Here is a 13,723-nt window from a genome sequence, read left to right on the forward strand (position 1 = left end):
ATTCTATAATACAGTGCTCTCCTGAAGACTAAAGCAGTAGCCTTTAAATTTTCAACATGGCCCCTAGTAAATCCAGGGCCCAAGAAATAAAGTACCTCAAAACAAGGGGAAGTGCTGGGCCAATGCAGGGTTCGGTACTGCTGCTGCTTTCAACCCTAACGATGGTATTAGGCCTTCTGTGTTTCTCTCATAGACAGTTTTCAAGGTCCAGGATACTACTATTCTAGCCAGTGGGACCACTGATTTTTTGCTAACTCTGAAATGTCCTCTATGTACATCAGTGGCAAGGGTTATTTGTGAGATAACTACATACACATATCTGGACAAGTGCATCAGTCAGTTCCCCCATGCTGAAAAATGGGGACACATCACAATTCAGACTTTATGATTAAGACAGCAAATCAAAACTTTCAATAACATTATTCACTTAATAAATTTGGGAAGGTGGCTATGATTCCAATAGATTTTTAAAATGCCACTCTATTGTACAGAAAAGCTTCAATTCCAGCCAAGGGGACAGAAGGGGCATGCATTAGTGCAAAGAACATTGGTCTTGGGATCACAAGACCAGGCTTCTAGTCTGAGCTCTGCCACTAATTACCTATGTGACCTTAGACCCAAGTTGTTCACCTGTAAGAACAAGGGATTGGACAAAATTCCATCTAATATAAATTCTAAAATCTAATTTAAATTAGACACCAAAAATTATAATGAGTCTAGCTCTATTTCTCTGCAATAATGATAATAACAGGCGTTTTAGTCTGTTTTAAAGAAGAATTGCAATGGACATCTGGCCAGAAGGTATAATTCGAGTTGCCTGATTCCACACTAACATGGTGCTGATTGCAGTTTACTTACATCACTGAGAGCTTTCTGGGCTTGTGCAACCCTCCTCAGCTCCGGGCTATCGTCATATGGGTAAAACAAGCTTTTGTCTGCTTCCCAGTCTTCAGTGTACAGTTTCTAAGCAGAACAGAGTGAAAAGTTGTGAGAAAGTGAAATCACACTTACATGAAATACATACTTTTCGATTAATTCATCAGTGGCATAAAGAACCCAGGGCAAGGGGAGAGCAAAGGTAAACGGAACTCACAGATAACCTCTCCCTTCCCATCCAATCCAAGTTGTATTGATTAGTATCTTCTCCTGCATCTCGTGACAAATCTTACTTAGAGAAGGGCAGATGTGTCTGATTCTGTTTCCTCTCCGCTCTGTGACTTTACATACTTCCCACATCAAGTACTAACACAAGTGTAAAGAGCCAGGAAACTACTTCGTGTAGTTTCTGCCATAAAATCGACCTTTAATAAGAGTGATCGCCAGGAACATCTAAAGTGTAGCAGAGGGTCAACTGAAGAACCAAAAATATTACTTTGTGGGTCTCCAGAGCTGGATCTCAGACGCATTTTTGTCTCCCCACACACTCTTTCCCCAGGTTGCTCAAGTTCCTGATAGCACCTTCTCCCTCTGCTCTGCCCACGAACTTTCTTCTCAGTTCCTCCTTGCCAAGCACTACCCCTGCAGCCCCACACGTCTCAAGGCTATTCACAAGGCTATCCATATAATAGCGTATAATCTAAACCGTGTTTCAGATTATCAAGAGTTTACTGAGTATTCCACTCACTACATGATGGGGCAGGAGGACACAGGAGGATGGAAGAGGTGACAGAGCAGGGGCCCTTACCTTACTGAACAAGGCTGAGTTCTTAATGGCATGGACAAATTCAGGGGCATCAGGGGGAAGCAGGTACTTATCCTTGGTGTCTTCCCAGTTCTGCTTGTATAAAACCTAGACAGAAAGAAGAGAGGACCGTGGCTTGCTGCCTCCTCCAAGAGCATTAATGCTGAGAGAACAAAGGAGAGCACTGTGAAGAGTTATTCATAGGTGTCCTCACACAGAGGCTGCCAAGGTGTCAATGTGTCACTAGCAGCCATTATGAAAACGTTGACCATGTCAACATCCCATAATACTGTGCCTGACTTCATAAACTTTCACTTGAAAAGTCTAATTTTTAAAAAACTCAGTCATGATTCTGATTCTCTACAGATTCCTTTCAAAGATTGCAACCTATCAGTCGTTGACTAAAGTTAGATGATGGACATGTTTCTTTTGACTTCCATGGTATTTTTAAAAAATGTTTCTAATGAGTTTCCTGCCTTTGAAATTTGGGATTTATCATAAAAATTCAGCTTCTAACTTCTTTAAAAAATAAATAAGACACTCTGGCGACATTGGGACTGCATTCTATGCAGCAAAGGCCTGGAGCTGAACCACAAGGCACAGGGTGTGCAATCCACCATGGCTCCCACGGACACTCCAGTCACGTGCACAGCCTCCCTGACACGTGTGGGCATCAGAACTCACAGGCCTGCGATTCCAGTGGGACTGGTGAGCAGGATCAGGCCTGTCCAGTTTTCTCCTCTAAGGCCAGGCGGAGGGAATACACATTCTATTTTGTATCCTGGCCATCCATAGCATGACCTTACCTTACTGACTTGCTGCGACACTTTCTTTGCATGTTCAACGTCTTTTGCTTTTTCATCTACGTGACAGATAGTTTTAGCGACATTGCCATCCATTCGATACTTAACCTGCAGAAATAATGCACAATTAGAGTTCACAACAGGCATGACCATCAGAGTACCGTAAAGAATATAACCAGAGTATTGATCCAATCACTCTAAGACGGCATCGCAAAGCAAAGTTTCTTCATTTTAGGGAGAAAATCTGCGGACATCTGCACAGCATCTGCGTTTACTGTTTGTCTGCTTTCACGGCTGAATCTCAGTTTCCCTGTGCTCCAGAATGGAGGACCACAGTGAGCTGGCACTTCCATCTCACATCACCAATTAAGCTGAATTTCGAAATTACACTTTTAGAAGCCTCTTTGGGTTCACATTTAGAGTAACATAATCTGTGGCCAGTGCTTCTTCTAGATTTCTGGACTGGCTCAGTGTAATTCAACCCTTTATTCTTTTTCACCTATTTAGAACCCACAATTCCCAGTGGTAGGTATATTTTTGAAATGTCTCTTTTTCATTTTAGCAATGTAGCCCACCTCACTAAGTTGATCTTGTACTTTCTTGATTCTGCGAAGTTCTGGGGTATCGGCTGTGATGGTGGATGGTTGTCCTTTTCCTTTCTCATAGTTCTCCTTGTATTTATTCTGAAAACAATACAGATATTAGCCTAAAACCTGATAAGACAGCAGCAGAAATTTCAGGCAATGCACTCATCCCCATCTGATAAAAAAATATATTGCAAGTTATAACAATTATCAGTTATAAATAGCATTCATTTTGTCCTCTGTCCTGATTCTCAGGAAACACTAAAATACATTTGTTAATTGCTCTTTCTAAACATGGTTGTCTAATGGAGACAGTAGAAATGTTACTATTACAGACTATTGTCTTGGAAATTCCCTCTCTTACAGACTATTGCCTTGGAAATTCCTTCTCTCAATATTTTTATTGTATGAGTGCACACATAAAAAGCTTGAACCTTAATAATTTTAGAAAATAAATGTAGAAAAATTGAGTCAAATGTGAAAAGATTTGATTGCCATACAATGAAAAAATATTCAATTTAAAAGTTGCAGCTAAATCTCAGTGGTGTGCATAGCTGAAACACCAGCTGAATCAATGGAAAGTCTAAATTATGGAGTATTTTGAAAAGTAATGCAACTGTGTTATTTTTGTTAAATATACAATGAGTTCTTCCCTTTAAAATAATGTGCATTATTTATTGTTATAAATGTTTCAAGAGTATTCTTGAAGTGGAGTAGTCAACAATCTAAGTTATATAATTGATTTAGTTACTAACCCCTTTAAAAATATTATAAACCTTTGCCATCATTCTGCTCAGTCTATCAAAAATTCTAGGATATTAGTGTCTGAATTAATGAGAATTTTATGGTAATGAATTGACAAAAAAATGTCCTATCTTTGCTGAATACCGCAGTTATAAAAGAGGCAAGATAACCTTGTTTCTAAAAATCTAAGTCTCAGAAGCCAATGTTTTAGATCATTCAAGAATCTGAACTAGAAATTTACCAAAAAGTCCCCAAGAGTTAACACTCAACCAAAAATGAATATTTATTGGCCAACCACAACAAGATGCTTTGATATAAACATTAGTCTTATATAATCCAATGTTCCCTGAGATACTGTTCATTTTTTTGAAGCGTCCAGAGGACATGCAATCGGGCTACCTAGTGAGCCTTCAGCCCACCATGAACAATGAACACATTAGGTCCATTAAAATGGGTCTGAATCTGCTACCAATCAGTGTAACTTACAGAACTTTAAGGACTAGGGACTATCAAGTGTAGTGTTTCCTAACCTGGACTGCACATTAGAATCACCTGAGCAGTTTTTAAAAATCCTCCTACACCAGCCCCAACCCCAGACTGATTAGACCAGAATAGCTTGGGCATTCACAGTTTTAAAGGTCCCAGGGGATTCTAACCTGCAGCCACAGTTCAAAACCACTGTTCTAGGGTATAAACATTCTGATCCTCCATTCCACATGAGTTCTTAGTATAATCCTGGTTTTCTAAACTACGTGTTCTTCGTTATCCATCTCTTAGAAACCTTTTTACGTACTGTTAGCTGGTCCACTTAAGAGGCATCTTGCTCAGACATAGCTTAAATAGATGCCATTTAGCTTCCATGAACCGATTTCAACTAAATCTATATTTAGGATTTCATTATTCTAGATAAGCTAACTAACAGTGACTAAATATCAGTACATGCTTTATAATTGGCCTTATACTTATTTTGCGGGAATAATTTCAATAAGGATGCTTTCCTTGCTGGCGCAAAATCATACAAATAAATTACAGGAAAACGACAACTCGAGATTCACAAGAGCTTATATTTCTGCAAACTATGTTTTATCTCACACAAGGTTGAGAAAAAAACCCAGCCAGCATTCTAAACAGAGTTGGTTGAGATCAGTAATTTCTCCATAATAAAACCAGATTAAAAGAAGTCATTTGAAACTTACTGTGCTAAAGAGAGCCTGCATTTTTTGACTGTGTGCAATGTAGGGGGTCATGAACTTTGAAGAGTCCACTTTCTTCCTGATAACCTTCTTCCTCTCCACTGGCTTTGCCGATTCTGGTTGGGCCAGCGCTGGTTTGGAAGGTTTTGATTGGTCATAGTCAGATGTTGTCCTTGTTGTAGTTTCATAGACTTCTGTTATTGTCTGAAAATGTGACAGGTAGTTCAACATTGTTATAAGAGTAAATGATGATGACCAGGATCTTGGTATTCTGACTTTAAGTCAGACTTATATTCCTGGTGTTCCATATCCACAACTAAAACAGGTCACAGCAGAAAATCACACACAATATCCATTTGAAAGCACCTTCTGTTGCATAAATCTTAATGCTAATTGTTTAAGGTGGCACTGAGTAGAAAGGTTACTCCTAATTAATTTGAAACATTGTCTTAAAATTCCATTTGCAGAAAGAAAAACACTTTAAGGTAAACAAAAAATCAGAAGCAAAATATTCTTAAACATTTAAAAAGCTTCTTAAATTGTCTGCATTAAAATAAAAGCAACCTTGGGATCAGAGAACAAAAGATTAAGACAGTCAAATAAAGCTCAAGTTCTTGACTTTTAATATTAACTTTTAAATAAATCTAAGAAGTTGGTTGCTTATTCTTCAGGCATTTAGGCATTCTGTCTTGTATTATGAGACAAAGAATAATAACCAAAAAAATGAATCACTCAATATTACAAGTGATTACCATTCTCTTGACTTAGTCAGTTAATTAATGTGAATTGGAGTGCCATTTACACTAATAAATGCTTAGGTGGACAAGAATAATGATGACAATGTAATGGGGTAATTATCCCCCCAACATTCCTATGTATGTGGTAGGTGGGAAATTACTGTTTCTTATAAAAAGTTAGGGTCTAGTCCAAGGTTAAAATAGTACACAATGTGATATATAGATGATGTATTATAGAATTGTACACTTGAAGCCTATGTAATTTTACTAACCATTTTCATGCCAATAAATTTAATTTTAAAAAAGTCAACCCAAATAGAGATCAAAGGAATGCAAATTAAAACAATAAGATACCAAAAAAAACAAAAAAAAAACACAAAAAACTGCATGTGAGGAAAGAAGATAAGCAGCCAAATCTTCAATCCATCTCATAGTTTAATTTCCTTCACAGCTAATACCACCCATATCAAAGGAATAGTTCTAATCAACTTTGAAAAGAGAAACCTAAGTAATAAGGACACTGTATATCTATGACAACTCCCCCTAGTGTTGTCAGAGCATTGCTAATAGTCTCCTTTCTACTCATTATTAGTGATGAATGCTTGACTGTGAGAAACTAACCAATTTATAGTATCTACATATGTTCGTTTCCAAGCAGTCACAGGCTGTGTGAGTAAGCTTTAGGGTTAGCCATCCATATCAGCGTTTGCCATGCTTAAGAGAAATAACTCTGTGCAGAAAATGAAGCTTATGTGAGGTATTTAATCTTGGAAAAAAGAAAGTTCCAACTTGGAATACTGATGGGAATGCCTTTCTCGGAATTCCTTATATGCTAAAATCTAAGTAGCAGTTTATGGCACCATCGAGCACAAGGGCCGGGAGGCACCATCCTTGTTGGCTGAGATGGTGCCCTACAAGTTACAAATCAACACAATAAAGCTACGGGTTCCCATGCAGATCCCAAGTTCAAGCCCATCCCTTTGCTGCAAGCAGAGTGGTGACAGCCACTGGTGTTACTCTAAGTAGCAGCACCTACACCAACAATACCACATGGGCAATGGGGGAAACCATCCTGCAGCCATCTTGGATATGCTGTATAGCAAAAATGGTGATAAAACCTAACAAACAGGAAACATTTGCTCTTGTGCCACCAGCTGCTGAGCACACATTGGTGAATGATCCTCCCTCAGAGCCTCTCTTTTGCCAGCTCTGTGGCCCTAGGTGTGTGAAAGAAAAGCCTCTTCCTGCTTTAACGAGCATACAGTGTATGCAGGTATGGGCTGGGTCTTACCTCACCCGGCACCTCTTCGTAGACAGTCTCCTCTGTGTAGTACTATAAATAGAGCACAGAAGTATCGTCATGAGAACTAAAGCAGAAATCACCTCTCCTCTGCCCCAGCTGAACCACTTGGGTTATTTCGCTAGCCCAGCTGGTTTGCTATATCTGTGAGAAGGAAGTCGATTAAGGAGCCTGTTCATATGTTGGACCCGATTTTAAATTTGTGAAATCAGGGAGTCCAAAGTGAATGAATGCCATCAGACTGGACAAGGAGACGTTCAGGGATGAGAAAGTTGTCCGAGGCTGGTTATTAATCACGGGATGCTATTTTACTTAGGACAAGTTAAATTTTTTTTCTTCTGACACCCAAAGTAGAATTTGCTAAGAAAAGATATAATAACCATATCTGGAGTGTGTAGATTGGGCAGAGAGGAACTGTGATAAAACCCAGTTTGCTGACTAACAATAAAACAAACAGAAACCTCACTGTGGATAAATTTTTAAGTGGATTGTACCATGGAAATGATAGATCCAAAGGCATCTACACCTCTCAATTAACCCTTTATCACCCTGATCAGTAAGAACTAAGAGTTTCTTCTGGAGTGATGGGTGAATCCTTTCCGATAGCATGGTAGTCCTAAAAGGGGTGTCCTAAGATGAAAATTCACAAATGCCAACAGGAGAAGGAAAAAAAAGAGAAGATTCTCATCACAAAATGTGGGAAAGTTAGGCAGCAATTTGCCATTGATGGCTCTGAGGTGCCTGCAGGCTGGACCTGAAATCAAATCTACTTTTGTTCTACTTCTGACATCACCAGCAATAAATAGACATGGATAGGAACTGGCTGACATTTTGTTTCAGATGCGTAAAGAGAGTGGAATCCTGCCCCCTGCATCACCCAGCAAAGCTGGGTGAATAGGAGGAAAGACTTGTTTAGGCCAAAGCATACAAAAAAAAAAAGGGATTAAAATGAAACACTAGGCTCATTTTCTCAGACAACAAATGTATTACATTGTATGCTTCATTTTTATGTTCTCTGCCTCCAAAACATATATTCAGGGAAAGGGAAAAACACTGAAATGCAACATTTCCCTCTGTGGCCTCCTTTCTTCTGCCCTTGGTTCAGTGAACCTTCAAAAATTATTTAACCGTTGTCAATAGGACACATGCTCTATTTCGCTTGCAGTAAAATTACTATAAAACTTGCCTAATGTCCCTCACTCGAGCTTTCTTTGCTCCTGTACTATTTTTTTTTTTTTAATTTGAAATGTAATTCCATCTCTGTGTCTTTCTACATGGCAACAGAAGTCACAAGTTCTCACAGGACACAGAATTTCTCTTTTACATGCTTGTGTCTTCATCACATGGAAAATATCATTAGGACATTTTTAAAAAATACTGTTTGATGCTGATCCACACGGAACCGTTCCTCTGGCCACACAAACATCAGTAAATAGAGAAGAAATATTAAACTAAAGTGAATGACTCACAACTGTTTTGAATTTTGTGAGCATCCAAGCAAAAGCAGCTCTTTGGTAACCATCCAACTTTACCTTTGTTGCGCTCTCATGACTAGTAAATGTATTTTAGAAACAAGCTTATAAAAAATGCAACATTGTCCAAATGGTTGGCATTAACTCTATGCCAAATCTCACTTTTTAAAAAGAGCTTTGCCACTAATTAGATAGTACATCCTTGCTTCTTTTCCTTTCTTTCCAAGTTTGTTTAAACCAGAGTAGAAAGTGACAGTACAATTTTATTTAGATATCCAAGATCCCTAGGACACATATTTTTAAAGCTAGTTCCTGTGTGTTTTGTGAACGGTTGCCTATTTTTTCGACTCTGCCACGATCCCATTCTCATGTCATATTTTTTGAGGTCAGAGAGACCTTGGTTCAACACTCTCTGGCAGGAAGTCTATTAGTTTAGCACCTGCTGGTCAGACCGAGAAGCAGTAATGGGAACAAAATGGCAAGGATGAGACGCCTAAAAATAGCCCCCTCCATTATTATGACATCTAGTTAAATCAATCAAGTCTAGCATTAAGGACAATTTCCAGTGACTGATAAACACAATTATTTTAAGAAAGTCAAGGGATATTTAAGTTGGAAGCTAAAAAGTATTCCTGGTTTTACCATCATAGAGAAGGCAATCTAATTTATAATTGTGTTAGTTTTTGATAGTGATAATTCGACCCTTTGGGACATATGGAAAATGCACACTAGTGATGATTTTGAACATTGAAGATGTGGCATTTAAGCCAGAGAGTTTGAAGGTTATATTGTATAAGATTCATTCTGAGTTTTTTCAAAAACATATATCCTGCAGTAATACGAGCAATTTTATTTGTAGAGTAAAATAAAATTTTTCTCATCTAAATATAGACTGGTCCATAAAAAATCTTCCAAAGACAAATTTTGGTACTTTCATTTGGCATTTGATTCTGGTTAGCTCTTAAACTTAATTTTATTCTTTTTAAAAAGCACAGATTTTCAAAATGGCCTCCAAGTTCACACATGTATTTAGAGCAGTCTCATTAATTGGTAATTATTCAGCACTTTCAGATTCAATGGCAGTATATTCATATGGATGTGAAGCTAAAGGCAAGAACTGGTGAAGAAAATCATAACATGATAAAAAAATTATAGCAAATAAATATAAAATAAGTAATTGACAACTTGGTAAAATGTGTCAGACACCCACCAATAATCTGGAGGAAATTTTTTCAAGATGGTCTGCTCTTTTTCAAAATTCAAATGCAAAAGCTAGTTTTGTTCCCTTGAGTAAATACAATGAAGTTGGTGGGAAAGTGTGGCTCCAACTGTCACTTGGGAGCATAATGAGTTTATTTTCATGTGTGTGTGTGTGTGTGTGTGTGTGTGTGTGTGTGTGTGTGCACATATATCCATGTATATAAAAATCTCATATAAACATATAATCTCATATATGTTATTCTGAACTTTTAATTCATATCACCCTATAAATAATCAGCTCGTTGAAGCAAAAAGTAGCTCCATTTCTATGCAGACACTAAGAAATAGAGCTCTGTTTCCAGAACGTTCTCTCCATCTTCTCACTCTCTTTGATCATGCGGGTTGGGAGGTGGAAAGAAAACAGTTTTAGAAGACAAATAAAAATCTGCCTTTACCCCACACTTTGGTGGGTTTTTGTTTTTTTTGAGAGTTTAAAGACAAGCAAACGTGGGAAACTGATATTTCAAGTCTAAATCCCACATAATTACAGTGAAACTGAACATAAAATACTCCTTTCTTATGCTTTAATGATGTCTTTGTGAAGTTATAATAGACAATGTATGTTTCGACTGATTAATTCACCTACGCGGCGTTGATGGTTGCGACACACAACACTCCGCTGTCAGAGTCGGTTTTTCCATCTTACCTCCACCACTTCCTCATAGTCTTCATCATCTGCCATTTTCCCGGAGCAGTAGTGGCACCTACAAACTTTTCATATTCCAGACAAACGAAAATACATTAGCATCTATCTTCAGGACTGAAGTCATTGTATAACATTATAAAAACAGACTTTGAAACGTATCTGTTCTGTGTATTCCTGTATGTTTGCAGGGTAAGTGAGAGAAGACATTCAGATCCAGGTCTGAAAAACTGAAGCTTCAAATTTCTGTCTCTGGATTCCCTCGGGAACATGTTGGGGATTGCTACCTGTAGCTACCCGATCAACTTAGTTCACATTGCAAAAGGAAGTTGAGGTAAGCTAGTGAGACGGTTTGCATTCAAAGGAACAGGGTATTTAAATGTCCAAATACTTGGAGAGAAACATTTTTAAACAAAAATTTTAGTGAAAGGAAAGTCAGCTCAGCTTTCAGAAGCAGTTGGAATTTTTCCCTATAGCACCCAATTTCTAAGAGGGCTGCCTTAGGTTTCCGTACGCTCTAATACGTGGTACACAGTATATCTTATGCTTCAAATGAGAACATGTAAAAATCAATCCGTCAACAGATTTTAAAAGAAAAACAAAAACCTCAAGGCAATGGGGTTATTTTCTTTCCGAACACCATTGGCTTGTATGGATTTTTCTCTTTCGTTTCTGTAGCTCTTGTTCAAACCTGGAAAATAACAAAGTTTTGAAGCATTGATTGAAGGACATATCAGATTGTGGGTCTTTGGCCTAAGTTTCTAATTCAGGAAATAACGAAAGGATCTCCCAAGGCCTTCTTAGTTTGACACCAGAGAGTGGAACTCTCTCTTGATAAAAGAGGATGATGGCTTGGAACAGCTGTCCCTTCACCCAAAGATATTTGCCATGTAAACCAATACCCTGCCATGGCTGGTTTTGTTAAGCTAGCGAAAATGCCCCTCCTTCTGAGGCAAATGAAGCCCAGTAGAAAAGGATAAATATAGGAACGTAGAATATAGATCGTTTTTCGTACTAATATAGTTAGGAAAAAAAAAATCAAAGGCAAAAAAGAAAAAAAAATTTGTTGGACAAGAGAACCAACTCAGTCAAGCAATAAATTGGTTAGTACAGAAGTTGACTTTAGCCACATACTACATGTCGCATATTAGTAGAGCCTGAGTAAGGCAGTGGGGTTACAGAATTGCCTAGTCATCGTTTCCATCACTAACTTCCCGAGCTATGACCCAAAACTTTGGAAAGTACTTCCAGGGAAGTTGTGGAATATCTCCTGAAAAAAACATCGCAGAAAAAGCCATGAACTGTCCTTACCTTCAATCTATCAAACAAATTTCCTCAGCAGCAAAGCCTCTCCCAACTCTCCCCTCCTGAGAACCCCAGACAAGAGCCAGGGTGCTGCCTGGGCTCCAAATTATCATGTGGCAAGAGCAGCCAATCAGATCTTGAGTTGCTCAAATTTCAGAAGCTAAATATACTGAGTGATCTTCTGAAAACCACCTGTTCATCAATTTCACTAAAGCATAAAGGGTAACAAATTGCTTGCTTAGAACTATTCAAATGTAATGCAATTTTACCTAACTTCCAGCATATGGGATTCAAATTTATGTTAATTCTCTCATTTACTACAGCCTTGTTTAATACCGTATTTGTGTACAAGAGTTTAGGAGAAAATAAGCATGATTTTGAGGGACTTTGACATGTCTGTAACTACTTTCTTCACATCATTTGTCCAATCTTCACAGGTAAACATGCTCCCTCTCGTACAGCTCACCAGGTGAGCTACAGGTAAGTTACAGGTGTTGGTGTGAAAGAAAGAGAGGAATAAGACCCAGAAAAATCAAGTTGGCAAAAACAATTTTTAAATATGTAATAAAATGAAGTGATAGATGAAAATATTTGATGGTGACAGTAGAAAACATATTCACAGAGATAATCAGAGAGATTAGGTCCCATAGTTTTCCTATCATTAAACCAGGGGGATATGCCAAGATCATATTCATTATCTTCTCCCTCCCTGGGTAAGGCTAGCTGCTAGGGATACAGAGTGTCTCTCATATGTAACTGGGTTACTAATGACTTTCTAATATTTACTTAGATGGCTCCGAGAAGCAAAATGTGAATGCAGGCCCAAAAGAGTTCAATTTCTCAACAGCAAGAACAGATAAAATAGAAATCAGTATCAGTGAACTACTAGAAAATAATGCTCTGCTAGGCAAGTCAGAATGTAAGACATTGACTTTGTAAAAATTATCTGACAATTTCCTACCTGAAGACAATTTTCACTGATTTAATCTGTCTTCACTCCTCTGTACAAAGGCAAAAACCCTATAGGTTACCATATGGATTTGATATGGATTTGAGACTACACATATTGTAACAGTTCTTTTTGGTTAAATGTTAGGAAGTAATCTTGTTTTGAACACACGTGGCCTCTACCCCTTCCTTGATGTAAAGTTGAACATCATTTTGTCATCTTTACTATTTATGCCTGTTCATTTGTTATATTTTCACAGATCTTATGACCAAGGAATATGTGGGTAATATGAGAGGATTTATTTGGTTCCTACATACAAAAAGAATGTGACTTACTACTCATTATGTGTTTTAAAAGATAGTGTTAAAATGAAAAATAATATAGGCCTTATTTTTAAAAAACACATAGTACAAACATATAAAATAAAAATAAATATATACATTCTAATGCTAATCTGGAATTATGCCTTCTAGGGATCTATTTTTCTGGCCTTTCTATGGTCTCTTCTGTGGAAGAAGAATACATTGACACCCTGATATATCAGTAGGTTTTTATCACATGTCTTGCACATAGTAAGTGCTCAATAAATGTTGGCTATTATAATTTTTGAATTAGTATTACCATTTTTTACATTTTAATACAGTCCTTACTCTTTACTCTGTATTACACTGAAATACAAAAATACTGCAAAGCTTCTGAAATCAGATATTAGTTAGTTTACGAATTTAGGAGTTAGGAGTTTGACGAGAAGCCTGTATAACTGACTACAAAGCAAAGCAGGGTACAGTTCAGTGCCAATAGCAGACCCTCAAACAATGTTTTCCTAAAGATCAAAGTATAGACAATGGAATATTACTTGGACATAAAAAAGAATGAAATGTTACCATTTGCAACAACACAGATGGACCTAGAAGGTACTATGCTAAGTGAAATAAGTTAGACAGAGAAAGACAAATGCCATATGATCTCACTTATATGTGGAATCTAAAGAACAAAATTAATGAACAAACAAAACAGAAAGAAACTCATAGATACAGAAAACAAACTGTTGG

General features: G+C 37.6%; 1 protein-coding gene across 1 annotated transcript in view; it reads right to left on the minus strand.

Moving 5' to 3' along the window:
* The window catches only part of NEB (nebulin), a 181,532-nt gene extending 169,695 nt beyond the window's left edge, over positions 1–11,837 (minus strand). Inside the window, exons 1-9 of the mRNA XM_081052074.1 lie at positions 11,729–11,837; positions 11,024–11,108; positions 10,421–10,485; positions 7,034–7,075; positions 5,009–5,209; positions 3,060–3,167; positions 2,488–2,592; positions 1,685–1,789; positions 859–963 (exon numbers count right to left, since the gene is read on the minus strand). Of these exons, the coding sequence (XP_080908200.1) occupies positions 859–963; positions 1,685–1,789; positions 2,488–2,592; positions 3,060–3,167; positions 5,009–5,209; positions 7,034–7,075; positions 10,421–10,456 (702 nt within the window). The 5' untranslated portion in view covers positions 10,457–10,485; positions 11,024–11,108; positions 11,729–11,837. The remainder of the gene's footprint in view (positions 1–858; positions 964–1,684; positions 1,790–2,487; positions 2,593–3,059; positions 3,168–5,008; positions 5,210–7,033; positions 7,076–10,420; positions 10,486–11,023; positions 11,109–11,728) is intronic.
* Positions 11,838–13,723: the final 1,886 nt, after the last annotated feature.

This window comes from Rhinolophus hipposideros (genome assembly GCF_964194185.1).
Source record: "Rhinolophus hipposideros genome assembly, chromosome: 6".
Lineage (NCBI taxonomy): Eukaryota > Metazoa > Chordata > Mammalia > Chiroptera > Rhinolophidae > Rhinolophus > Rhinolophus hipposideros.